General features: G+C 45.5%; 1 protein-coding gene across 2 annotated transcripts in view; it reads left to right on the forward strand.

The window, feature by feature from the left end:
• Nucleotides 1-3,757: 3,757 nt before the first annotated feature.
• Nucleotides 3,758-26,863, forward strand: part of CTNNAL1 (catenin alpha like 1) — a 68,726-nt gene continuing 45,620 nt past the window's right edge. For both annotated transcript variants that reach the window (XM_004600448.2, XM_055120559.1), the window contains exons 1-2: nucleotides 3,758-3,974; nucleotides 19,072-19,261. In XM_004600448.2, coding sequence (XP_004600505.2) covers nucleotides 3,834-3,974; nucleotides 19,072-19,261 — 331 coding nt within the window. In that variant the 5' untranslated portion in view covers nucleotides 3,758-3,833. The remainder of the gene's footprint in view (nucleotides 3,975-19,071; nucleotides 19,262-26,863) is intronic.

The following is a 26,863-nucleotide window of genomic DNA, read 5'->3' on the forward strand; positions in this document are numbered from 1 at the left end:
CCCTTCCAGGAGAGAAGGACATGCAATCTGGATGGTGGCTGATGACGAGATTATCTGGCGCCAGCCAGAGGTGGTTTATGGGTGTGACTGCTGAGTTGCCAGAGATGGAGATACGGGCAGAGGATCTCTGTTCCTGGTCCCATTGAACCCAGAGTTCTCAGTCACAAAGTCTCGCATACCTGGGTTTTCCGGGGGGGTTCACTCATGGATGAGGCTCAGCCCAAGCGTATGAAGAGTGGCCGTGAGCATGGTGGCGGTTGAGTTCTGGAGGTTTTCGGCTGTGGGGGCTGGGTCCCTTGAGGCGGGGAGGGCTCTCACCTGCCCCTCTCTGGGGGCGGGAATTGGGGTGTCTTAAAGCGGTGAAAAGGTCAGAGGCTGAGCGGAACTCTCCAGGGGTGGGGGAAAGTGGGCCTTGTAGGTATCTAAGGTATCTAAGGAAGTATTAAGCTGTGAAGAGTGTATGTTTTAGGGGCAGGGATATGGCTCCTTGGTAGAGCACTGACTTGCTTGTGTGAGGTCCAAGATTCAATCTCTCGCACTGCAAAAACAAAATACTTGGCAGATCCCGAGTGAAGCAAGGAAGGCTTAACTCTGGGGCTCTTGGACCCCACAATGTACCCTCAGAGCAATGGCAGGCAGGCAGCTGGACCCACTGAGAATAGTCTCGGCTGTGCTTGAGAAAGACTCTCTGACACCTCAAGATACTACTGCTCAGTCAGCTCATCAATTTGATCTTACAGATGGAGAAAAAGGTAAAAGGATAGGTTATTCATTTACTTACTTATTTTTGGTTTTGAGGGCCACATCTGACTGTGCTTAAGGTTTCCTTTGAACCCTGTGCTCTGGGATCACTCCTGGTATTTTGGGGGGACTATCTGTGATATTGAGAATCAAAACCTAGAACTGGCCGCATGCAAGAGAAGCAGGCATCTTAAGAAGTGGATTAATTTAACCTCAAATACTTTTAACTCTAGCTACTCATTGGCAGATATTGCTTATTCACAGAGAACAAGTACTTCAGTCTATTAAGTCTAGGACTCTTGCTGCTGTTCTTTTGGGCCTCTCTCAGCAGTGCACAGGGCTTACTTCTAGCTCTATGCTCAGAAATTACTCCTGGCAGTGCTCAGAGGGCCATATGTGACAACCATGATTCAAACTCGGGTAAGCTGTCTGCAAAGCAAAGGCCGTAACCCCTGTGTTATCTCTGCAAGTCAAGCCTAGGATTACAAAGTGTTTGTGATAACCTTCTTGTGGTTTAAGGTAAGAAGTGTTCATCTATTTCCCTCACCTGTCACTTGGGGGCTAATGGTTCACAACTTGCCTTTCTTTTTTGCTTTTTTTATTTTTTTTGGCTTTGTTTTGTTTGTTTTGGGGCCAGCAAACAAAACAAACAGGGATACTCAGGGGTTACTCCTGGCTCTGCACTCAAGAATCACTCCTTGAGGGGGACCATATGGGATGCTGGGGATTCAACCCAGGTCAGCCATGTGCAAGGCAAGTAAGTGCCTTGCTGCTTGTACTCTCTCTCCAGCCTCAGCCTTCTTTTTTTAAAAAGTTGTAGTTTAGGTGACATTTAATAGTGTTAACCCTTAATGTTTTGTTACTGTACAGTTACATATTTCACTTCCATCAAAGTGGCCAAGACCCTACACCACTGTCATTGTTACTTCTGGTCCATTTCATCCCCTATCCCCATGAGTAATCCGAGCTTTATAATCCAAGACTAAGGGTTTGTCATCATTTGGGTTTGCCTCATGTACTCATGTGTACACGCACACACACACCCCACAAAGTCTTAATTTTCCTTTGTTTTTCTATTTACCACAAGTGAGTTGATCATCTGATATTTGTCCTCTCTTTCCCCCTCATTCAAGTAACGTGGTGCCTTCTGGATCTATCCAATTTACAGTAGACTGTGAGATTTCATTTACTGCTGCTTACTATCCCAGTGTGTGTGTTTGCGTGTGCACTACGACTTCTTTATTCACTCATCTATCATTGGACATTTGAACTGTTCCCACATCCTGCTATTGTATTTAGTGCTGCCGTGAACATAGGTGTGCATATACTTTCTGAGTTAATGTTTTTGTGTTTGGGGAGAGATGCCAAGAAGTGGAATTGTCAGTTCATATGGAGGCGCTATTATGTTTTTGAGAAATCTCCATACTGTTTCCATAGAGGCTGAACCAGAGAAGATCCCCATCAATAGTGAGTGAGGGTTGCTTTTTTTTTTTTTTTTCAATTTTTTATTTATTTATTTATTTATTTATTTATTTTTTTAAATTTATTTATTTTTAATTAGAGAATCACCGTGAGGGTACAGTTACAGATTTATACACTTTTGTGCTTATACTTCCCTCATACAAAGTTTGGAACCCATCCCTTCACCAGTGCCCATTCTCCACCACCCGTAAACCCAGTGTCCCTCCCACCCTCCCCAATCCCATCTCCCCCCCACCCCACCCTGCCACTGTGGCAAGGCATTCGTGAGGGTTGCTTTTTCTTCACCACATCCCCACTACACTGGTTGTTCCTGTATTTTTGATATGTGCCATTCTCACTGGCGTGAAATAATACCTCATTGTCATTTTGATTTACATTTCCCTGATAAGTGATAAACACTTTTCCATATGCCTACTTTCCATCCTTCCTCTGTCCCTCTCAGAGAGCCCAGCAAGCTACTGAGAGTATCCCGCCCGCATGGCAGAGCCTGGCAAGCTATCTGATGTATTCGATATGCCAAAAACAGTAACAAGTCTCACAGTGGAGATGTTACTGGTGCCCGCTCGAGCAAATCAATGGACTTTCCATCCTTACTCAATTTACACTAATGATCAGTGAACAGTTAAGAAACTGCTGTGCCAAGCATTAGGAAGCATGCCATTTTGAAAATGAGTTTGAAAATGTAATTCTTGAATAGTAGTCTGGAGATTTCTCAGTTCTATTTACTCTCCACTCTTACTCGTTGGTTGCTCTGTTTCAATCTTACATGGTTGCATTTTCAATATTTCATCTTTAATCCAGCCCAATTTTTTGCTGTTGAAAGATGTGATCAGAAAAGGAGGGATGGTGGCTGATAGAGCGGATAGCCAACCCCATTTGGAGGCCAGGTCCAACAGATGATCCCTGGAGCCCCACCAAGAGTGATTCCTGAGCACAGACTTGGCAGTAACAGTTGAGCACTGCCTCATGTACTCATGTGTACACACACACACCCCACAAAGAAAAGAAGCAGGATAGTAGGGGATAAAACCGTGCTGAGAAAGCCCTGAATAACAGTGCAGATAGAATTCCTGTCCAGAGCTTAAAGCCTCCCTACAGAGATACTTAATTGTGCTCCTGCACAGTTTCTAGCCCAGCGCTGGAATTCAGGATTAGGACCCAACCACCTAGTGTGAAGACAACAGGAAGTTTTAACTGGAAACGCTTGTCCCGGCCCGGATAAGAGGCCACGTGGCCGTGGGAGGCTCTCAGGTGTCTGGTTTCTCCGTTCTTAGGAGGGGGAAAGGTGTTCTGAATTCACTCGAGACAGGAGGAGGAGACAGACAACGAGACCCAGGATTGGGGCCCGGGGGGTGGGGTCAGATTGGTGGGCGGGGCCGCAGGACGAGCCTATCCCGGAGCGGCGGGGCCGGTGTGGGCGGGGCATCCCGGCGGCGGGGCCGCAGGACGAGCCTATCCCGGAGCGGCGGGGCCGGTGTGGGCGGGGCGTCCGGGGGCGGGGCCGTCCTGGGGGCGGGGCCTCCGGCGGCGCGGGTGCAGCGGCGGGGCCGCGGGCGGGCGGCGGGGCCCGCAGTGGCGCGGTGTCCCGGCGGCGCGACCGGCCGAGGGCCATGGCCGCCTCCCTGGGCCCCGCTGGCCTCCGCAGCGCCGGGGCGGTGCATGGCCCCGGCCCGTCGAGCCTCGCCTTCGACTCGGGACTCGAGATCAAAACCCGCTCGGTGGAGCAGACGCTGCTCCCGCTGGTTTCGCAGGTAACGCGGCCCCCTCCCCTGCGTGCGGCCCCGGCCCGCGATGGCGGCCACCGCTCGCGCTGTCCCGGCCAGGCCTGCGGGCGCTGGACGTGGCCGCTGCCCGGAATTCCGCGCCCGGGACAGGGGTGGGGGTGGGGGGCGGCGTCGGGGTCCCACCACCTGTCTGTGGCTGCGGGACAGGCCGGGGCGAGGGGCAGCGAGCGTGGGGCCGCTGGGGTGTGGGGAGCCCCTGGGCAGGTGCGCCGCCCCGGCCTGCGGCTGCCCGCTGCCCGCGCAGGGGACCTCCCTCGTGGCCTCTGTCCAGCCCACCGCGCACCCCACCGCTGCATCCCAGCCCTCCCGCGGACCGTTGCCCGTGCGCACCCGGGCTGGCGCTCCGGCCGGTGCAGCGTGCGCTCCCGGAGCCTTTGTCCCCACTCTCTCCCCGAGTGTCCCGTCCACCGCGTCCATCACGCCGCTCCTTCTCCCCACCCCCGCCTCCCACCCCTACCCCCGTAGCGCTGCCCCAGCTCGCCTCAGCCCGGCCTGGCCTCGGGGGCGCGGAGTTGCGGCTTATTGGGGGCGTTCATCCGCATCCGCCGCGGTTTAGCCCAATCCCGGCGGGGACGTGGAGGCTCCAGACGCCCGGAATCCTCTTAATTGGCAGGCGGAGTTGGGGCGAAGTTGTTGTGACTCGGAGCTGAGTTATGCGCGGCCCCGGGGCTCGAATTCCTCACCTAGCCCGCGCGGCTCTCCGTGCGCCCCGGCGGCGCGGCGGGCAGAGCGCTGCGCCTTCCACCCCGGGCGCGCGTTGGCGCCCGCTGACTCACAGCCCGGATTGTAAAGTTGGGTGACTCACGCGCGCGGATGGCCAGGATTCGGGGAGCTGGAGGGGATCGGAAAGGTGGTTTGACCCCGCAATGAAAAGGTTTCTTTCTTTCCAGCGCCCTTGACACCTGGCCACCCGTGCCCTGCCTCTCTCGGTGTGTTCGGGGAGGGGGAAGGGGGGGAGCTCAGAAGCTGTGCCTCAGACCTTTCAGTGCTTCTTCTCCTTCTCCATCCCAGCCCTGCAAATATTTGAAAACAGCAGTCACACATGTCCTTCGCTGCCCGTTGTGCTGATTAAATAAACGGCTCCGTTTATTTTCAGCTGTGCTCGTTTTAGCCTGCCTGGCAGAACAATGAGTGGCCATACGGTCGTCCTGCTCTCCCCGCTTCTCTTCCTTGTCTGAGAGGGGGACAGAGGTGTGGGCAGGAGTGCCAAGGTCAGTTAGTATCCCCTGTCTAAAGAACACTCCCCCCACCCCCACACGCCTCACCTGCCCCCTACCCCCCTCTCTTTTTCTCCCCTCCCCAACCTCAGACAAAATGAGAAATGCATGAGTAGATTTAAGAGACCCTGGCTGATATTAGCTTATCCATTTATTTAACTATGCAGATATAATGCTTATAGACCACAGGCCACGGGGCTATGTACTTTATTTATTTATTTATTTAGGCTCACACCCATCGATGCACATGGGTTTACTCCTGGCTCATGCACTCAGGAATTACTCCTGGTGGTGCTTGGGGGACCATATGGAATGCCAGGAATCAAACCCGGGTCGGCCGCGTGCAAGGCAAATGCCCTACCCGCTGTGCTATCGCTCCAACCCTGGCCATGTGCTTTATATATATGAACTCACTTTATATCTCCTCACAAGCTTATTAGGTGGATATAGGCTCTGATTACACGGAGAAGGGAACTGAGGGAAAGTGACAGTAACTGACTTGTCTTGGGGCTTTCAGCCCCAGACTTGGATTTGAACCCAAGTGGCCTGGCTCGAGTCAGTGCTTTCAGTAAAACCACATGGATGTGTCCTCCCAAGAGAGTAGAAGCAGGGATGAGGTCAGCCAGCAGCAGGTGCAGAAGATAGAGGTGGCCAGTGGGAACACAGGTTGGAAGGTGGCTCCAGTCTGCAGACATGGTAACTTTCCCCAGTATGGCAGCTCAAAATGTATCCATGCTACAGCTCTGCTTTGTGCAATTCTGGAGGAGAAGGAAGGCAGAGAGAGTGGGAGAGTGGAGGAGGAAATGTGTGACTCACTGCTGGGAGTTAACTAGAGGTCAATGCCAAAGAGTTGGAAAATGCCAGCCCTCCCCTCCTCTTCACACAGGGCCTGAGCTGATGGTGACATGCCTTATCCTACAAGCTACCTTGCCGCTGTGATAGCTTTTGTGCAGTGCAGTCACTATTCCCCGTAATTGACTGAACTCTCTGAGAAAAAAATCAAATTATGCTAAAAAAGAAAAAAAAAGAAAAGAAAATCATGGTCCAGGGATGTGGTTCGAATTTTAGAGAATATGAGGCATGTAAGAGGCCCTAAGATTGATACCTGGCACTTCTTGGCCCTTGAGCACTGCTGGGTGTGGTCCCCACAATATAGTAATTAAGAAAAAATAATCAAGACATGTTGGAGATGGAGAGATGGTAGTGAACTTACTTTGCAAGCTGCTGACCCTGGTTCCATCCCCAGAACCAGATATGGTTGATCGCCTGAGCTTAGGCAGGAGGGATCCCTGAGCACAGATTCAGGAGTAGCCCCTAAAAACCACCAGATATGGTAAAGTACCCCTCACCCCAGTTTGGAAACATTAGCAAGCACATATCGCTGGAATACTGTTAACAAATCAGGAAAGTGTGGCGTGCGATTGAAGATGACTTAACTGTGAATGGATTAAAACAATAAACATTTTTTGGTGGTGGTGGGAGGGGGGGACATGCCCAGCTCTGTTCAGGGCTTTGTCCTGGCTCTGTACGCAGGAATCACTCCAGGCAGTGCTTGGGGCACTAGTTGGGATGCTGGGGATCGAAATCAGGTTGGCCATGTGCAAGGCAAACATCTTACTCACTGTGGTATTGCTTTGGCCCCTAGAAAAACTTGGAAAAAACCTGTATGTTGAGAAGTGTCATGTTCTAAGGATGCTGCATTATCAACTTATGTTCACCATCTTACCCACAAGAATATGGATAAGATAGTAAGAGTTAGACCAGAGTGGGAGAGTTAGAACCCAGTTCAAATCCCCACCCTCACTTCCCTCTCCCAGAAAAAAAAGAATTATTTTTTTTTGCGTATTTGGTATGTGTCCCTCAACTGCTGCTCTTTGAGAGACTCTTTTCTAGTTGGGAAACAGGATCTGTTTAGAGGAGCCTGTTCTGTGTGCCGAGTGAGCATAAACTGCAGAATGTAGTTCGAAAGCTCAACCTAGAGGAGACCTGGTTTTCATGTAAATAAGTGGGACGAGCATAGTATGTCAATGAGTTTTTAAGAAAATGATTTCTACTCTGATACCATGTATCAGATTTCTGTCCTTCCAAATAGAACATTCTGGGTACCAATCTTATGGTAAGAATGCAATGAGTTAATATTAGTAAATATATCTATACATACATATTTATATATACTTACATATATGTACATATCTTCACATAGGAAAAGAAATGTTCATATCAAAAGCAGTTGATTAAATGCAGTTTGTAATCATTATAAAAGATACTAAGTTAACCAGTCATAAAAACTTTCTCATCCTGATAGAGTATCTACAGCAAACTTGCAGTTAACATTGTAGCAAATTTAAAAGAAACATTTCCTTTAAGGCCAGGAATAACAAAAGGAAGGATCCCTGTTATCACAGCCTCTGTTGAACAATGTACTGGAAATCCTATCTAAGACATGAAGACATGAAGTAAAAAGTGTAAAGATAGGAAAATCAGAACTCTTATTGTCACATTTTATTTATGTAGAAAACTCAAGTGTCTATACATAAGTTATAAAAAGTAAGGGAGTTAGTGAGTCTTTAAATTCCTCTATATTAATAACCCAAAGCTAATTCTAAAAATGCAGTTAGGCTTAAAATGGCAGCAAAAATTTTTTGTACCCTAAAATGTATGGTTGGTAAAAGAAAGTCAAGCATTGTGAAGAAAATTTCAAATTTTTATTGAACGTCACGTAGACCTAAATAAATGCGATTGACTATCACTGTGTTCTAGCTAGACTCTGGATTATAGATATATCAATTTTCCCTATTGATCTATGAAAGTTAATGCCATTCCAGTAGAATTTTCCCTGTCAAATTTGATCAGAGTAATTGTAAAATTTTATAAGAATGAACAACTAGCTAATAAGACCTAAAAGTAAGACAATATTGGTAGACTTGCTTATACTATAGCATTATATAATAAGGTATAATAATAATAATAATACTCGCTGTATTGCTAGTGATTAAGACAGCCAGAGTGTAACCATAGAGGGAGGCACATAACAAGTGAGACAAAATAAAGAATCAAAAAAGCAATTCACAAGTCTCTGAAAATTTGAAAAATTGCAGAATTAGCCTGACTGGTCAGTGAGTGGGCAATGGAAGAATTTTTTTTTTCTAGATGGGACTGGGTCAATTGGTTATCTAAACAAAAACACAAAATTGAATCCCTATCACATCACATGTGTATATAAAAATTCCAATTTTAGGGGTTGGAGAGATACTACAGTGGGTACAGTACTTGCCAGTAGCAATTCCTGAATGCAGCATCAGGAGTAACCCCTGAGCATCGCCAGATCTGAACCCCCCCTTCACTCCATTTCAATATTAAGAACATTGATATACAAGTGAAAACTTATAATACTTCTAGTAAAAAATGGGGTATTTTCACCATCTCACCACAAGAAAAGATCTCTTACTATACCAAAAGTACAAATTCTAAGCAAAGATGGGTGAATTTTACTTGGTGGAAATAAAGAATCTCCATGGAAATTGAAAGAAGCCATAAAATGAGAGAGCATGATTGCAGCACAAATGATCAACCATGATTGGTAATACAGGAGAAGGTAAAGATCCCTAATGAATCAATAATTAGATGATTACTGGTCCAAGAGATATCACCAGTGGGTAAGGTGCTTGCTTTGCATGTGGCCAACTTGGATTTGATCCCCCAAGCACCTTATATGATCTTCCCAGCACCATCAAGAGTGATCCCTGAGTACAGAACCAGGTGTATGCCTTGAGAACCACCAGATGTGGTCCAAAAACCAAAGGAAAAGATAAAAAATTACTGATTGGGAGCTGGAGCGATAGCACAGCGGGTAGGGCGTTTGCCTTGCATGCAGCTGACCCAGGTTCAATTCCCAGCATCCCATATGGTTCCTGGAGCACCGCCAGGGGTAATTCCTGAGCACAGAGCCAGGAGTAACCCCTGTGCATCACCAGGTATGACTCAAAAAGAAAAAAAAAATACTGATTGTTTGGTTAAATACTGGTTAATATAAATTAGTGAGGAGTCCTTTTTCAGAAGACGAAACAGATGACTATAAGACCTCAGAAGAGATATTCAATTCCACCAGCAGTCAGTGAAGTGCAATTTTAAACCTATGATGAGAGTAGCATTGCTGATGTGTGTGGAGCTAATGGAAATGTCAGTTGGAAAATAGTTTGGTGTAATCCGCTCACATCGAGGGTAGATAGTAAGTATGATAGTAGTGGCTATGTAGTAACTAAGCTGCTAGACAGTAACTATGGCTAGAAGTCCCACTTTAAATCCATAGTCTTAGGAAAGCTTTTACAAATGTGTTACAGACATGGATTGGTATGGTGGCAGTCTTTGTACTAATGCCCCAACCTAGAAACTATTCTAATGAATGTTTAAAATTATGCTAGGTTCATAGCGTGACATACCGTATTTGTATCCATGAAATGAATGAATCACACAGCTATAATGATCCATATGGATGAATCTCAAAAATGCAGCCTTGAATGAAAAAAAAACAAAACGGTCTTAAACTAGAGAAAGCAAAACCACTTAGTGATATAGTATGTACAATAGTTAAAATAAGGGAGCAATGGAACTGGAGCAATGGAACTGGAGGGATAGTACAGGGTGCTTGCCTTATGTGCTGCCAACACAAAGTCTGTTTCCTGGTATCACATTATGGTCCCAGCACTGCCAGGTATGATCCACCAGTGGTGATACGACCCAAACCCTACGCCCTCGCCCCTCACCCTCCCAACACACACTAATCAGGGAGTGATGAGTGCAAAACCAGAGTGATTTTTCATGGGGTGAAGGAGCAGTAGGATGTTGAAAGAGGGGGAATCCATTCAAGTTGTCAGGGACTGACCTCAAGAGCTCTCTTCAAGCAGAGTGGTGAGTGCCTAGCTCTTTATTTCTTTAAACTGAACATATCTGAATTCTATACATTCATTTGTTACACAGTGTGTAGTTCATAATTTTTTCATCTTTCAAGGACTGGGCTAATTTCCCGACATTTTTTTTTTGTTTTCTTTCACAGAGCAGCTTCCCACCTTCTTTATTAATCACTTCATTCTTCCTGTCAAAACTCCTACTCCCAGACTTAATGTTTTCATGCAAGGACGGGGAGAGAATACCTGCCCCATGGCTCCAGCCCTGTGTGTGCAGAGTTACTCTGCACCCACTAATCTTTTCCTGTCTGTGATTTACTGCATTCACCGCTGTGCAGACTTTCGACTTTGAAGGCAGTTCACCTCCTCTTCTTATTTCTCTCCGTTTTGTCCTCAAAGCTTTTCACGGTCCTTTTCTTAGTTGGAGATGAATAGAGTGCTGATGTGTGTATGTGATTATGTATGTCTTTAATTGCAAAGATAAAACACGTAGCAATCCAACGAAAATGATGAACAAAGGAAGTGTTCTTGTTTAAAGCACCTAAGACTTGGTGATTTGATGTTTCCTGCCTTATTGGTTTACCCTGCTGAGTAGCTGAGTTTTATATCTTACAGTTTTGAGAACTTATCTGCCAAATTAAAGTCAGAGATGAACCTCTTTGTCCCGGCTGCTTTCCTTATTTGTAAGATTCCCGGAAATGAAGAGTTTTAAAATTATTATTATTATTATTATATCACTATTATTGTCATTATTATTAGTGTGTGTTTGGGCCACACCCAGCGATGCTTGAGGGTAACTCCTGGCTCTGTGCTCAGGAATCACTTTGGTGGTGCTTACGGGACCATATGGCATGCCAGAGATTGAACCAGGTTGGCCACATGTAAGGCAAGTGCCTTGCTCATTGTACTGTCTCTCGAACCCTGGGAATTAAGGCTTAGTGCTTAAAAAAACTTTTTTTTTAAAATTATAACACCATGATTTACCAAGTTGTTCATTAAACAGTTGTTTCAGGCACCAATCCCACCACCAGTGTGTCCTTCCCTCCACCAATGTCCCTAGTTCCCAGCCCACCACCCCAGCCTGCCCTCTTGCAGGCACAAATAAATTTACTTCATCTTGTTTGTTACAACACAAAGGCAAATGGAATTAGCAACTTCTTGGATCAACAAGAATCCATGTATGATCATTGTTGAATCTCCGAATGAATGATGTCACTAAAGTCATTGAGGATCTGCTGTGCTGGTTGGTGCTAGTCGAGCCTTTGGTGGGATTGTTTAGGCTCACTGAGCCTGGTGGGCTTCTGTGCAACTTTCCCGTCAGATCTGCTGTGATCCTATTGGGCTGACAGTGCTAGGAATTTTTCTTTTTTTTTTTTTTTTTTTGCTTTTTGGGTCACACCCGGCAATGCTCAGGGGTTATTCCTGGCTCTTCATCTCAGGAATTACTCCTGGCGGTGCTCGGGGGACCATATGGGATGTTGGGATTCGAACCCGGGTTGGCCACGTGCAAGGCAAACACCCTACCCGCTGTGCTATGGCTCCAGCCCCCGCTATGAAATTTTTGAGATATTCACCAGCCCAGGAGCTATGGAGCTGGAACAGTTTGGTGGCTTGGCAGTTTGATGAGGTTGGGTTGTGGGGCCATTGCTAGGTCGGATGGTGTCAGGTAGGGCTGCGGGCTGCCGGGCCTTCAGGTTAGAAAGGGGGATCTTCCCGCCCTGTTCCGAGGAGGTCCCAGACTTCGAAGCTTGGACCAGTCTATCTGGGACAATTCGGCACTATCGTGTTCCTTCAGAGATGCGCTCCTGGGCTGTTGTTTCTCTGCCAGTAAGAGGATGGGTGTGGATGGAGGCTGCTGGTTTTTCTGATGGTAGACGGGGTGCATGGGTGGGTGGGGGGGAATTTGGCTCACTGCTGTTCTAAGAACACCCCAGAGTTTTCAGCCCTAAGGTTCATTCCTCCTGGGAAGATTCAGCTGCTCATCATTCTTTTCGAGATTAGATGTGAATCGGGGCTGTTTCTATGTCAAAGGGCGTCAGGTATGGCTGAAGGCTTCGGAGCCTTCAGGCAGGAAGGGGCCTCTGCCGGTTTCCATTCCGAGAAGGTCCCAGAATTCCCTGCCAGATTTGGTATCATGTTCTTTTGAAGATGTGATGCTGGACCATTTGTCTGCCAGCAAGATGGTGGGTGTGGCGAGTTTTATATTTTTATCCTGGCTTCATTTCCTCCCTTTTTGGATGCCATTTACTTCTTTACAAAAAAAAAATATTTCAGGGCCTGAAGCAGTAGTACAGTAGGTTGAGCGTTCAATTTCATACCATGGGCTTGGCTATGATTCCTGGCATCCCAGCATACCCTAGGGTCCCCTGAGCACTGCCAGGAGTGATTCCTGAGTGCAGAGCTTGGAGTAACCCCTGAGCATTGCCTGGGGTGGCCCAAAGTTTAAAAAAAAAATTGCAATCAAAAGATTACTATCAACATTCTAGAAAATAAGTATAATGCCATAATGCGAGGAAAGAAAAGATATTTCAGAAATGTACAGTGTAGTAGTATCTAATAATTATCTGGTGTTTTGTATATGAAAGACTATTCTAAATACTTTAATTATATTTATTAATTTAGTGTCACAATGATCCTGTGAGTGAATGCTATTATTATCCCTGCTGTTTACAGATAAGAGCACTGAGATTGGCGGGATAGCTCAAAGGGCTGATTGCATGCTTTGCATGCAGGAGGCATGGGTTCAGTCCCACCACATGGCCCCTCTGAGCATTGCTGGGAGTGACCCTGAGCACAAATCTGGGCAGTAATCCTTGGTCACTGTTAGATGTGGCACAAAGGCACCCCACCCCATAAAATGAAAAGAAATAGGAGGAGGAGGAGGGGGAGGAGGCAGGAGAAGGGGGAGGGAGAGGGAGAGGGAGAGATCCCACCTGCCTGCAGTTTTGTAACAGATGGGTATTCCTCTTCATTGTTGCTTGTCTGGGTGCCACACCTGGTGATGCTTGGGGGCTACTCCTGGCTCTGTGCCCAGGGCTTATTTTTGATGGTGATCAAGGAAGCATGTGTGCTGGGGATGGTGTACCCTGGCTTCCCATGTGCGTGCTCTCAGGCCTCTGAGCTACCTCTCTGGCCCAAGGTTAGTACTTCTTAACACCCTTTATTAGAAAGTACTGCTAAGATTCTCTCCCTCCCTCCCTCCCTCTCTCTCTCCATCTCTCTCTCCCTCTCTCTCTCTCTCTCTTTCTTTCTCTCTCTCTCTCTCTCATCTATGTTGTGTGTATGTGAGAGAGAAGCAATGTAGTTTTTATTAAATGAAACTTGCTGAGAAAGATGTGGCAGGAGAGAAAAGGAGGAAGTCTGTGTTCAAAACAGAGCAGGGCTTCTGCAGAGTGGAAATAAGGAAGCAAAGAAACTTGGAGACGAGCAAGCGAGATACGGGTTCCAGGGAGAGCAGGCTCCGAAGAGCAAAATTCTTCCATGTTAAGCCCACCGCCGAGTTCCCTATGTCAGATTGCCTTTCTTTCCCCTGGGGCGCCCTCTCCAACCACCATTCCAAATTTCAGGTGTTTTCGAGATTGTTGTTGAGGTCACTCCAGGTCATGACTCTCAGCTTAATAAGCCTCCTATTTATGTAGAATCATGGCTGAAATTTTACTTGGCATGTTACACTGTGCACGGCACTTCCACAGACTGCCTTTCCCTTGCTCCTTAATTTAATCCTGGGAGGAAACAGGCAGCGTAGTGAGAAGGCTGTAGGACAACTCACCGCATTTTTAACCTTCAGCACATCCTTGACCTCTTCAAACATGAGGCTTTTTATCAGTAAGTACTAATAGTATCTGTCTCCTAGAGAAGTAAACTGTAAGTAAGTCTATGTAAAAACACTGAGGACAGTACCTGCTACTCTTATGCTTAATGTTAAATATCAGTGAAACTTCCTTTTTTTTGTTTCAGGTCATTGAAGTTTGCTCTCAGTTTTATAAAACTGCAGGTGTAAGTAGGTGCACATGTAAAACAAAACTGGAAAGGAATTGTGCCAAAATTCTTGCAGGATAGTGGGATTATAGATCATTTTTAATTACTTTAGGTTTTCCTATATGCCAATGTGTGACTTTTGAACCCCACCTCTAAAAAGTTCAAAAATAATGGAAAAACTCTAGGTCTTTTAATAAGGCATTTTATAAATTGACTTGGCCCCTCTCAATGTCAGTTTTAAAGCCTCTCCAGTATTTGACTTGAACATTTTCCAGATTGCTCCAAGTAAGAGGAAGAAGACAGCCACGTCTAATTAGGCTCTGGGGAGGGTCCTTGTAGTGAAAGCAAAACATGTGTTTTGGAATTGAACAATAGTTGGCATTTTAGCCTGCTTGCAGGACCTTCTCTTTCTAATTAGCAATGTCAAACTTTGTGTAAACAAGGATTTCACAAACACAGCTTAAACACCTATTCAAAATCTAGCCCCGTTCCCAAGTGTTTCCTTGGAATGGTCAGTCATGGTCATGGCCCTGGGTTGGCCTCAGCTCGGGTCCATCTGATGTGGAACAGGGACTGGCATCCCGAGAACTGAACCACGGCTCCTCTTCTTTCCTCTCTGGTTACGTAACTCGAATACTTGACTTTGAGGAATGTGCGCTGGGGCTGGAGAGATGGCACAGCCGGTAGGGGCTTGCCTTCTGATACACGGCTGACCTGGGCTTGATCCCCAAGCACTTCCAGGGGTGACTCCTGAGCACAGAGCTGAGAGTGAGCTTTAAGTACTGCTGGAGGTACCCAAAAATAAATAAAAAGATTGGAAAAAAATTACTTGGTGGGCTCGTTTGAGACAGAGGCCTGGGTTCAAATTCTAAGCAAGATGATTCCTTGGTTATATAAACCAAGTACATGATTTCCTTCAGCTCCAGTTCTCTTTCTTTCTTTTTTTTCTTTATTCCCACCCTACTCCTTTATTGCCATACATGCACCTTGGTTGGGATGCGTGCCAGGAGTCATATACAGAGTTTCAGTGTTTTTTTTTCTTTTTGGGTCACACCCGGCGGTGCTCAAGTAATTCCTGGCTCTGCACTCAGGAATTACTCCTGGTGGTGCTTGGGGGACCATATAGGATACCAGGGATCGAACCCGGGTGGGCCGTGTGCAAGACAAATGCCCTACTTGCTGTACTGTCGCTCCTCCGGCCAGAGCCCAGAGTTTCAGTGTTTGGACACACTTGCTCGGGGGCATTGAGACCACACTCTTGGGGCACCGGGGGTCACAGTGATAGCACTACCAGAACTGCCCTCGCCAAAGTGGGGGGAGGTGCGGGGCTCAAGCTCCAGAGCCTCACATCTGCCGGACAGGCGAGCCACCAGGCGAGACGTCCCTGCACCCTCCAGCCTCAGTTTTCTTCTCTTGAATCATCCCTGAGTTAGGGTTAAATAAAGGAACTGAGTAAATACTCTTGAAAGCTGACTGTAAACTGAGTACTGTGTTAAACCCAACACTTGAATCTGTCCTATACTTCTCTTTTTGTTTTCTGTGGGGGTTTTTGTCTTTGAGCCACACCCAAGTACACTCAGGGGCTACTCTTGGTTCCTTTCTCTGAAGCCGTTCCTGGCACTGCTCCGAGGACCACAAAGCACCAGGAATTGAATTCTGGCCTCCTGCAGGCGAAGCATTGCATGATAACAAAGTCTGTGACCTCTGGCACACTATAATAAAGTGTGTGTCTACACCACAATTAAAATATGTGAGCACTGCACCCAAACGTGTGAGCCGCTTCGTCGTCATAACATAGACAAGGAAGAGAAGGTGGGGAAAGGGAAAACTTTAACCAAGGAGATGGGAGATTTGGATGCTGAAACTACAAGATGTTGGTGACACAACTTGAGGTCACACAGGTTTATGGATTAGAAGAAGTCATATTGAAATGCTACCCGGAACCATATATAGATTGAGTGAGACACTGTCGAGATTCCAAAGTCATTTCAGAAGGAAATGGAAAATCCTGGAATTTGTATTGAAATAAAAAAGATCTCAGCTACCCCAAGGAATCCTGAGGAAGGAGACTAAAGCTTGAGGCATTATACTTCCAGCCCATATTACACTGCACAGCATAAGGAAACAAAACAGTTTGATTAGACAGTTAGGCATAAAAATATACACTGAGAACCCCCAAATAAACTCGCAGGTATGTCATCAATAAATGTCAGATAAGGGAGCCAGAACACTTAATGGGGGAAACATTGTTTCTCCAATAAATGGTGTGGAAAGACTGATAATCACATGGGTTAAAAAAAAAAAAAAGAATTTGAACTCATACCGCCCATGAAATCAACCTGAGACATACTAGATTTAAATGGGAGACCTAAAGGGGCCGGAGTGATAGCACAGCGGGTAGGGTGTTTGCCTTGCATGCGGCTGATCCGGGTTCGATCCCCGGCATCCCATATGGTTCCCCAAGCACTGCCAAGAGTGATTCCTGAGTGCAGAGCCAGGGGTAACCCCTGAGCATCGCTGGGTATGACCCAAAAAAGAAAAAAAAAAAGGAGACCTAATAAGAAGAAAACCCAGGAAAAATTCCCCATGAATCAGTCTTGGCAATGGATTTTTGGATTTGACACCCAAAGCAACCAATAATAAGAGGAAAATTAAAAGTTTCTCTAGAGTCAAAACAACAACAAAACCCACAGACACAAACACACAGAGAAAGACAAACTATAAGGAGGGAGAAAAATATTCACAAGTCACATATCTATCTAGTAAGGTGTTTAGTGTCCCCAATGTATCAGAAACTCATACAGCTCAGCAACAAAATCTGATCTATCTCTCTCTCATTCTCTCTCTCTCATTCTCTCTCTCTCTCTCTCTCTCTCTCTCTCTCTCTCTCTCTCTCTCTCTCTCAGAGGGGAAGGCCTTTGGGACCACATCCAGTTGTGCTAGGGCATTGTTCTCACCTCTGAATAAAAGAAATTGGTATTTTTCAGTTGGTATTTTATACTTGCTCTCTTGGGAGGCATTTTCTCATTTCTTAAATAGAACAGGCTTATTCCTAAGGGAACTTCCCTCCCACTTTCTTTCTTTCTTTCTTTCTTTCTTTCTTTCTTTCTTTCTTTCTTTCTTTCTTTCTTTCTTTCTTTCTTTCTTTCTTTCTTTCTATCTTAAATTCAATTTAATTTTCTTTTATTTTTTGGTTTTGGGGCCTCACCCAACAGTGCTCAGGGATTACTCCTGGCTCTGTGCTCAGGGATCACTTTGGAGGTCCTTGGGGCGGGAGGGGGTGGCCATATGCAGTGCTGGGTATTGAACCAGGGGCGGCTGCATGCATGCAGTGGAGTGCCCGAACCCCTGAACTATCTTTTTAGCCCTTCTTTTTAAAACTTTCATTTCTTCTTCCAACATGCTTTTTCCTCCTGATGTTTCCCCTTCCTTCCATCTCCTTGATATTTTTAGACATCTAACTTAAATATCACTTTTTCACAGAAGCTGAAAGATACTTTCCATCATATGATTTTATGGTTATGTCTCATGTAACCTTAACAGTAAATCTTTTCTTTCCCTCATACATGCTTACCTGTCCACGAGAATGTTAGCTCTACCAGAGCGTGGGTCTTGCCATCCTTGTTTATTGCTGTTTCGTAGAATTTCATTTGACATATGATAGGGATGTGATGTGTGTGTGGTGCGTGTTTCCCAAGTAATGCTAAGAATGCACCAGAGAGCGAGCCCAGTTCAGTGCCATGGTTGGAGGAGCCGATGGCTTGGACCTTGCCGTGGTGGGAATCACCTGGCCCTCTTTAGTGGTGTTTAGGGACATCCAGCCCGTAGCTGTCACTGTTCAGAGGACTCCCGGGCTGTACCAGCAATACCTGGGGGCCAAGTGAGGCCAGGGATTAAATCAGCGTTGGCCACATGGAAGGCACATACCTTAGCCCCTGTACTATCCACCCCCGTGTGCAGTGTATTTCATGTGTTTGTCGTGCTTCCTGATGTATCCTAAAAACCTGGTATCTAGGAAATATTCAGAATTTAAGAAACAATACTAACAGATGAAGAAATTTAAAGAGACCAAGTAAATTCCCCAGTCATTTAGCTCATAATGGCAGAACCAAGGCTCCACCTAGACCTTTCTGATCCTTTTATTCTTTTATTTTGTTCATACCACATGTTATTGGCACACAGTAATTGCATTCAGAGATTCCCTTTTTCTCTTGGTGAGCTAGTTTGGTCTTTGTTAATAGGCATAATGGGGGCTGGAGTGATAGCATAGCGGGTAGGGCGTTTGCCTTGCACGCGGCCGACCCGGATTCGAATCCCAGCATCCCATATGGTCCCCTGAGCACCGCCAGGAGTAATTCCTGAGTGCAGAGCCAGGAGTAACCCTTGTGCATCGCCAGGTGTGACCCAAAAAGAAAAAAAAATAGGCATAATGACATCATTTGATAGTTATATTCAGTGAATACATGCTAGTTAGCTTATATGAGATATCATATATATATATATATCAGCGTCAGCATCCTTTACGTAATTTTCTAAGGCATTTTGAAAATTCCAGTAGCATGTCACTTTTGTATATTTTATTTCAGGGCTTGGAACATTTGGTATTTCGTTTACTTAGTTTGTGACTTAAAAGTATAAAACAGGTTGCAGTGATCATTCTGGAACATCCAATTTGAGTAAAACAGTTTGGCGCAGATGTGTCTGTATAGGCTCTGTGCTGAGTTTGGCAGTGAATGGGATGCCAGGTGATGAAGGGCATTCACTATTTGAGGTTACTTGTGGAGTTATCATCAATAAGGACACTGAAATTCAGGATGCTCTTCTGATCATTGCTGGGTTAAAACATGAAAAGCGTCAAGTTTAGACTTTTCCGGTATTCTATGTTTTATTTCCTTGGCCTTTGTGATGCAGATTTTTCTTTAAAAAATTGAGATAAAATTAAGTTCTTGTTATCTTTATTTTTAGATCACGACACTTATTAATCACAAAGATAACACTAAAAAGTCTGATAAAACTCTGCAAGCCATTCAGCGTGTAGGACAAGCTGTGAACTTGGCAGTTGGAAGATTTGTTAGAGTGGGGGAAGCCATAGCCAATGAAAACTGGGATTTGAAAGAAGAAATAAATATTGCCTGTGTTGAAGCTAAACGAGCAGGTATGTGGACGCTGATATTGAAGCCTCTTGATGGCAGTTGTGTTGCTTTGAAAATAATCACAAACAATTTTTTAATGTTGGTGTTCAGATATAAACTGTTATTTAACTTTGCAAAGATTTATTTCTTGGCTATGAGGTGCCTGGGTTACCTTCTTGGATAATGGAGCTTCTCTTGGGTTAAGTCCTAAATCTGAAATACTGAGCTATTTACTATTTGAACTTTCACTGCCATTTTTGCCATCACCATTGAAATATGAGCAGTATAGAAAAGTGTGAATCCAGAAATCTGCTTGGGGGAGCCTACTTGCCACCATGTAAGAAACAGAAATAAAAATTAGTATGTGCCTTTATTCTCCTAAGGATGAATCATAGTGCCTTTCAATCTCACAGTGTTCCACGTTCGCAATAGCTGGTGGTACAAAACATAGTGAAGTCTGGGATGTTTTGATGGTCACAAATAATTCAGCATTATTTGAAGTACCTCCTGTCCACTTATTCTTTCAATAGGCATTTACTGAGTATCGATATGTTAGGAGTTATTCTAGGCCCTGTATAAAGTTCCAGCGAGGGAGACAAAACCTCCCTCAAGGAGGGTAAACCTATGAACAAATAAACGTCAGGTAGTGATTATTACTGTGAAGAAAATACCAAGGCAGGGCCTGGAGCCATAGTACAGCGGGTAGGCATTTGCCTTGCTCAAAGCCAACCCGGTTTTAATCCCCGGCATCCCATATGGTCTCCAAGCACCTCCAGGAATAATTCCTGAGTGCAGAGCCAGTAGTAACCCCTGAGCATCACTGAGTGTGACCTCCCCTTCTCCAAAAAAAAAAAAATACCAAAGCAATTGGCAGTTAATGGAGTCTATTATAGGAGAGCATAGCTTCTCAGCTTTTATTCTTTTTACCTTTTAGGCTGCATATGTCTTTGTTGGTAATCAACTGAATGGCTTTCCTACGTATTGCAGAGTATTTAGCAGAATCCTTAGCTTCTAGCTAAAATCATGCCAGTAGATTGCCTTTTTGCCTCATGTGACCACCAAAACAAAACATCGCTGGACATTGCCAAATGTTCCTTTGTTGTCGTTCTCTCTTTATTTGGGGGCCACACCTCGTAGTGCTTAGGGGCTACTTCTGGCTCAGGGGTCACTCCTAGTGCTGCTACAGGAAACACGTGGTGCTGGGGATTGAACTGGGGTCAGCTGCATGCAAGGCAAACACCTTTCCCTGTACTGTCTCTGTGGCCCCACAAGGTTTTCTGCAAATGGATCTTGTGGTCCTGGAGTATAGGTTTTAGAAGGGGTGTGTGTGTGTGTGTGTGTGTGTGTGTGTGAAATCAGAGCCTCTAGGGAGGAGGCTGCCACTATGGACTCAGGTGATATGTGATGGGGCTTAGTCCAGAGGCTAGCCTTTGAGTGGTGTAACAGATGCTGCAGGATGACTGGTATACTGGATTTGCTGGTAGCTTTGTGTTTGTTTGGTGGATTGTTTAGGGGGCCACACGGGGCAGTGCTCAGGGTTTATTCCTGGTTCTGGGCTCAGGGATCACGGCTCATTGTGTTCGGGAGATGGTGTGCCATGTCGGGGATTCAACCAGGGTGAGCCACTCTTCAGCACGGTCCCTAGCCTCTGTACTATTTCTCTGGTCCCTGCTGGTAGTTTTGATGTAGGATGTGACCAAAAGAAGAGACAAGGATGACTCTAACATTTGGAGGAGGACCAGTTGGGTGAATGATGAATGATGATTTTATTTGCTGAAATAGGCCAGTTTGGTGATGGACTAGGCCAAGAAAGAAAGAAGCAAGCACACACCATTGAAATTTTGTATGATTGTAATCCAATTCAAAAAGTACAGAAGGATGCCCCCCAAAATTGCTCCTGAGGGAGGTGCAGGTATTTAGGAGGGTCATTATGGAGGGGTAGGATGTGAGTAAGATAAGACCTAATAAATATGGAGGTGTCAACCCCCTTATACATGGCAGTACATGTAAAATGAATCTTTCAGGACTCATCCTATAGAAGACAGACTGAGAAATTTGGACCATAAAGAGACAATTTTGCATTAGAAATTTTGGGGTAGTATTGAAGAAATTAATGTGTGGGTTAATTAATTAATGATAAAATTAGTCATTGAAAAAAAAATTAGTCATTGAGAGGGTTGATGTAAAAGTCAGGGAGATTAATATGGAGGCTTCTTATAACAAATAGACTAATCCAAAGCACTGCCATGGAGATGTGAAAAACAGAAGAAGGACAAAAAAATCCCATTTAGATGGATTAACAGATAGGGCTTGATTGAGTGAAATGGAACATTTTCAGGGACTCTGGGGTTTCTAGTTATTCACTGAGGTAGAGAATACATGTTTTTCCTCTCAGAGTAGGGGGTGGTTTATTATACTCATAATTTATGTTCTGCTTACATTTGTGAAAGGAATTGAAATAGCTTATAGCAAAAGATATATATCCAGTAAACCCATTTAAAAAGGAGATGGAAATAAATGTACTGGTAACTTTTGGCCAACTTTGTAATTCTAAGTAAGCATGAAATTTATCTTTGTCCTTCCTGGAAGGCAAGAGAAAAAAAAATGTGGGAAAGAAAGGATTATATAATTCTCATTGTTTTGTTGAAAGGAAACAGAGCCGCATGTCAAGAGGAGAGAGACCTTTTTTTCCTGGCACTAAATGATTGTGTGGGTGCTTTTGCAACACATATTACATAATGCGATGGGTCATTCCTCAGAATTGTAGACATGTTCTTCACATTACTGTTTCTTATAGCAATTCCTCAGTAAAGCAGAAGTAGGGGGGGTTGTATTGGTCTGTGCATGCACAGGGATGTAAATATTTATTTGGAGGGCAGACCCAGAGGTGCTCAGCGCTACTTCTGGCTCTGCACCCGGTTGTTACTCCCCACAGTGCTCTGAGGACTGTGTAGGGTTGTGGGTAGTACCCGGGTCACTCCTCTAGGTCACTGGGTTATCTCTCGGCCCAGAAAAAGGACTTTGTGACGAAAGAGCCACAAAGTGGCTGAGTGCTGCTCACCCTACTGGCTTGCTAGCGTGTCACTGTGTGGTGGGAAGGAGGGCGCAGGGCAGAGTGAGCACTGGGAGACTCCCGTCCTTCGCCGTCTGGTCAGCAGGGGCCTCTGGGAACCAGCTGGTGTCAGGGGCCCCGCATCTTGTCTCCTCCTGTCCGGTGCATCCTGGCACTGCCTGAGAATGGACTCGGGTCCACAAGCAGCCGTGGTGCCTCCCAGAATTCATTTCTAATTTGGAAGTCCCGGTTTCTCTTAATACGTCCAGATTTGGCCGAAATCGTTCCTCAGATATTTCTGGAACACTCTGCCCGTAGAAACCATTTTCTCTTCCAGAAAACATAGTAATCATTTGAGGAAGAATCACATAAAATAGTAATAAAGTAACTAGATCCTTGGCATCAGATACCTGGATTCTGGTTGCAGTGTCTCTCCTTGCTGATAGTGCCCCACTAAGCAAACTCTGTTTTTTTTTTTCCCTTTTTGGGTCACATCGGGCGATGCACAGGGGTTACTCCTGGCTCTGCACTCAGGAATCATTCCTGGCAGTGCTCGGGGGATCATATGGGATGCTGGGAATCGAACCCAGGTCAGCCGCATGCAAGGCAAATAAATGCCCTACCCACTGTGCTATCGCTCCAGCCCCATTAGGCAAACTCTTAAGCTTTGTTAAAAACTCAGTTTTCTCCTCTCTAAAATAAGGATAATGTTAGAGTTTATAGATGATTTTGGGGTTTTTGGTTTGTTTTGTTTGGTGGGGCTATACCTGGAGTTATTTAGGGCTTGCTATTGGCTCTGCTGTCAGGAATCACTCCTGGTGGGGTACCAGAGATTGGACCCAGGTTGGCCATGTTCAAGGCAAACTCTTTACCGAGGCGTTTGACATTTAGAAAGTTGTTCAATATAAATATTTGTTGTTGCCTGGGTCATGGCTCAGTGGCCCACCTTCAGCAAGCCTGTCGTGTGTGTTCGATCCCTAGCACCAACACTAAAACTAAAACCAAATCAAAGCAGATACTACTTGTCATTCGGACTTTTCCTTTTTTAAACCTTTCTCTCCACGTCCAATGCTCTTATATTATGTTTTCACGTTTTACTTGACAGCCAGCCAAGTTTTATGTTTTACCTGGGAGCTGAGATCAGTGTTCTACTAGCTTTAGATTTTTGCATTAAAGTATTAGCTAGTTGCACTTAAATTAACAGAAAATGACAACCACGAACCTGTAAGATAGCTTTGTCACTTTTCACAAACTGATTCCTGAATGGTATCCACTTTGGACAACTGTAAAGTGTTAAAGAACCATCTGCCTTTGCTGGTGGAACCGACCAAATGTTACCTTGTGAGTGAAATGCCTAGGGGTTAGTCAGGAAAGGAAAGGTTAAATAATGCCATATGGTTCATATGTGGTATCTTTGGTGATTGAGAGCTACAGGAAAAGGTAATATTTTCCACAGTTACAGAGGAAACCTGGCCATCGTTTCAGCTGTTGCAAAGCAATATTTTCCTTCTGCCCCTTTCTGTGTACATTAATATTTTTGGTTTTAATTTTTTTTTTAGGTCTGTAAATTTGCTGTGAAATTTTGTGTTGGTTATCTATTGCTGGGTAACAAGTTAGCCTAAAGGCAGGAACTGTCTCTCATATGTGGAGTATAAGGAGACATCATGGGGGAATAATGAATAACCAAAGATGTGGGAACAAAGAACATGAGAACTGGCTCAGTAGGAAATATCCCCCCTGAGGGGGCTGGGGGGTAGAAGGGGAGGGGAGGGGGGTGGAGGTGGGGGCAGCTGCTATAGTGAAGGAAAGATCAGACGGGAGGAGGAGGGAGTGCGGAAAGGTGCTGAAGTGTTTTGTATGAAACCCTGTCGGCAGTAGTACAATAAACCATAATGCAAAGGCTCATGCATTTTTAAAAAGTACTCCGTGATGTGACTTTTATATTATTAGGATAATTTCTATTTTATAAAGTTATTTAAAAAAATCATGGCCATTCTAACTATATCCGAACATCAAAAATGCTGCTTGAATAGTTATTATGTTGGGTTACTCTCTAATATAACAGAGTTGGTTGGCAATAGATAAAGAATTGTGCCTCGTGAAAAAAAAAAAGCAAAAGGGGCTGAGGGGGAAAATTGGTGGAGGGAAGCGGGCAGTGGTAGAGGGATTGGGGCTGAGACAATGTATGCCTGAGACCTAATCATGAATAACTTTGTAATTTTATGGTGACTGATAAACAACTGTCACTGTTAGTGTCACTGTCATCCCATTGCTCATCGATTTGCTCAAGCGGGCACCAGTAACGTCTCCATTGTGAGACTTGTTGTTACTGTTTTTGGCATATCAAATATGCCACGGGGAGCTTTCCAGGCTCTGCCGTGTGAGTGGGATACTCTAGGTAGCTTGCCGGGCTCTTCAAGAGGGGCGGAGGAATCGAACCCAGATCGGCTGCGTGCAAGGCAAATGGGCTATTGCTCCAGCCCACTAATAAAAATAGAAAAAAAAAAAGCAACTGCTTAGAGCCTGAACTTTGCTACCTCTGCATGCAAGGAATGAGGGTGTCGCCTGCCTCACAGTTGGTTCTAGGTTGGTGTCTCTCAGGACATGGCAGTCAGGGTACCCGTGGGGCCTGCGGTCACTGGACACAGACTCTGCTCTGGAACTCGCTGTCACAGCCCTGGCGGGCTTCCCTTCCAGGCTGTCGGTTGGCCTCAAACTTCAGTCTCTCCTGTCAGAAATCTCCCTCAGCTTCCCTTCAGGAAGAAAGAGAGCTGCCAAGCGTGCTCCCTCAGGGTCCTTGGTGACAGGAGGTCAACACTGCGGCCATCCCAACCCTGAGAAGTTGTGTCAGGGACACAGCCTGAGGGTGGGATTGCTGGGCGCTGTGACTCCTTGGGCTACTGCAGTCTGTCTTCTGTTTGTCATTCGTGTAACTGCATGATTACAGATACCTAGTGGCGGGTAGTTCTCCTCCAGCATCATTGCAGGTTTCTCTTGTCTGAAACTAAGTTCACCACAGCTCCTCCCAGGCCCTTCACATTTTCTTCAGGTGATTTATGTTGACAACCTCAGGACCTCCCCCCGCCACCTCCACACATCCTTTTCTTCCTGTCACTGTTGAGGCAGTAATTTTAGAATTTTTTTCTTTTCAGTAGTGTCCCAATCATAAATAAATAAATATATATATACACACACACACACACACACATATATATATATATATATATATATTTCCGTGACCACGCTGTTTGTAAGATCCCCACATGCTCCTAGTTGAAATAGATGCCTGATTCTTAGCTGGGCTCTGAGCTATTCTTTTCAGTTCGGGCTTCTCTGAGCTGTTCGCACCCGTGGCCTGGCCCCTGGCTGGCACCCCGGTGCATGGACTGGCAGCAGAGCAGGGGTTCCTAGCCTTCCTGCACCTGCGCTGCTGGACGGGTCCATGCACTGGTGTTTGAAGGTCCCTGCTCTCGTCCCTGCCGTGCGCTTCTGCCAGACTGTCCTCTGCATCCTCACTCTGCTTATGCTCAGCCCTGTGCCGGGTCTGTGACTGCACAGATACATTTACACAAAGTTCCTAGTGGCAGACAGATAAATTCTTGGGTTGTGAGAAAACCAGTCCATCAGGAGCACTGGTTTATTTAGGTTTATTGACCTTGAAGGGGCCAGAGAGAGCTCGGGGGGTTGAGCTCACCTGGTTCTCTGAACACTGCCTGAAGTGATCCCTGAGCACCATTAGGTGCAGCTCACACCCCCTCCCCACCAACACACACGATAAAACCATCTTGAGCATTACAAAATGATTTAAGGCTAATCTTTTGATTTTTTTTTCTTTTTGGGTCACACCTGGTGATGCACAGGGGTGACTCCTGGGTCTGCACTCAAGAATTACTCCTGGCGGTGCTCAGGGGACCATATGGGATGCTGGAAATCGAACTCGGGTCATCCACGTGCAAGGCAAACGCCCTACCCATTGTGCTATCACTCCAGTCCCCATCTTTTGAATTTTGTTTGGTTAAACAGTGAGGCTTGGAAAAAAGTACAGCTTGGTTTTATTCTTTTTTAAAAAATTGTATTGAATCACCATGAGATAGTTACAATCACACAATGATTAAACACCCTCCCTCCACCAGTGCACATTCCTCACCACCAATATCCCTGGTATACGGCCCCTTTCCCACCCTCCCCCTGCCTCCATGGCAGACAATATTCCCCATACTCTCTCTCTACTTTTGCCCAAAAGTATGGCATGCAACACAGACACTGAGAGGTCATCATGTTTGGTCCGTTATCTACTTTTGGCACACATCTCCCATCCCGACTGATTCCTCCAGCCATCATTTTCTTAGTGATCCCTTCTCTATTCCATCTGCCTTCTCCCCTCCACTCATGAAGCAGGCTTCCAGTTATGGGACAGTCCTCCTGGCTCTTGTATCTACTGTCTTTCTGGGAATATATCCTGAGGATGCAGAAAGCACAGTAGAAATGACATCTGTACCTATATGTTCATTGCAGCACTGTTTACATTCACCAAAATCTCAAAACAACCCAAGTGCCCTAAAACAGGTGACTA

This window comes from Sorex araneus, chromosome 1 (assembly GCF_027595985.1).
Source record: "Sorex araneus isolate mSorAra2 chromosome 1, mSorAra2.pri, whole genome shotgun sequence".
Classification (NCBI taxonomy): Eukaryota; Metazoa; Chordata; class Mammalia; order Eulipotyphla; family Soricidae; genus Sorex; species Sorex araneus.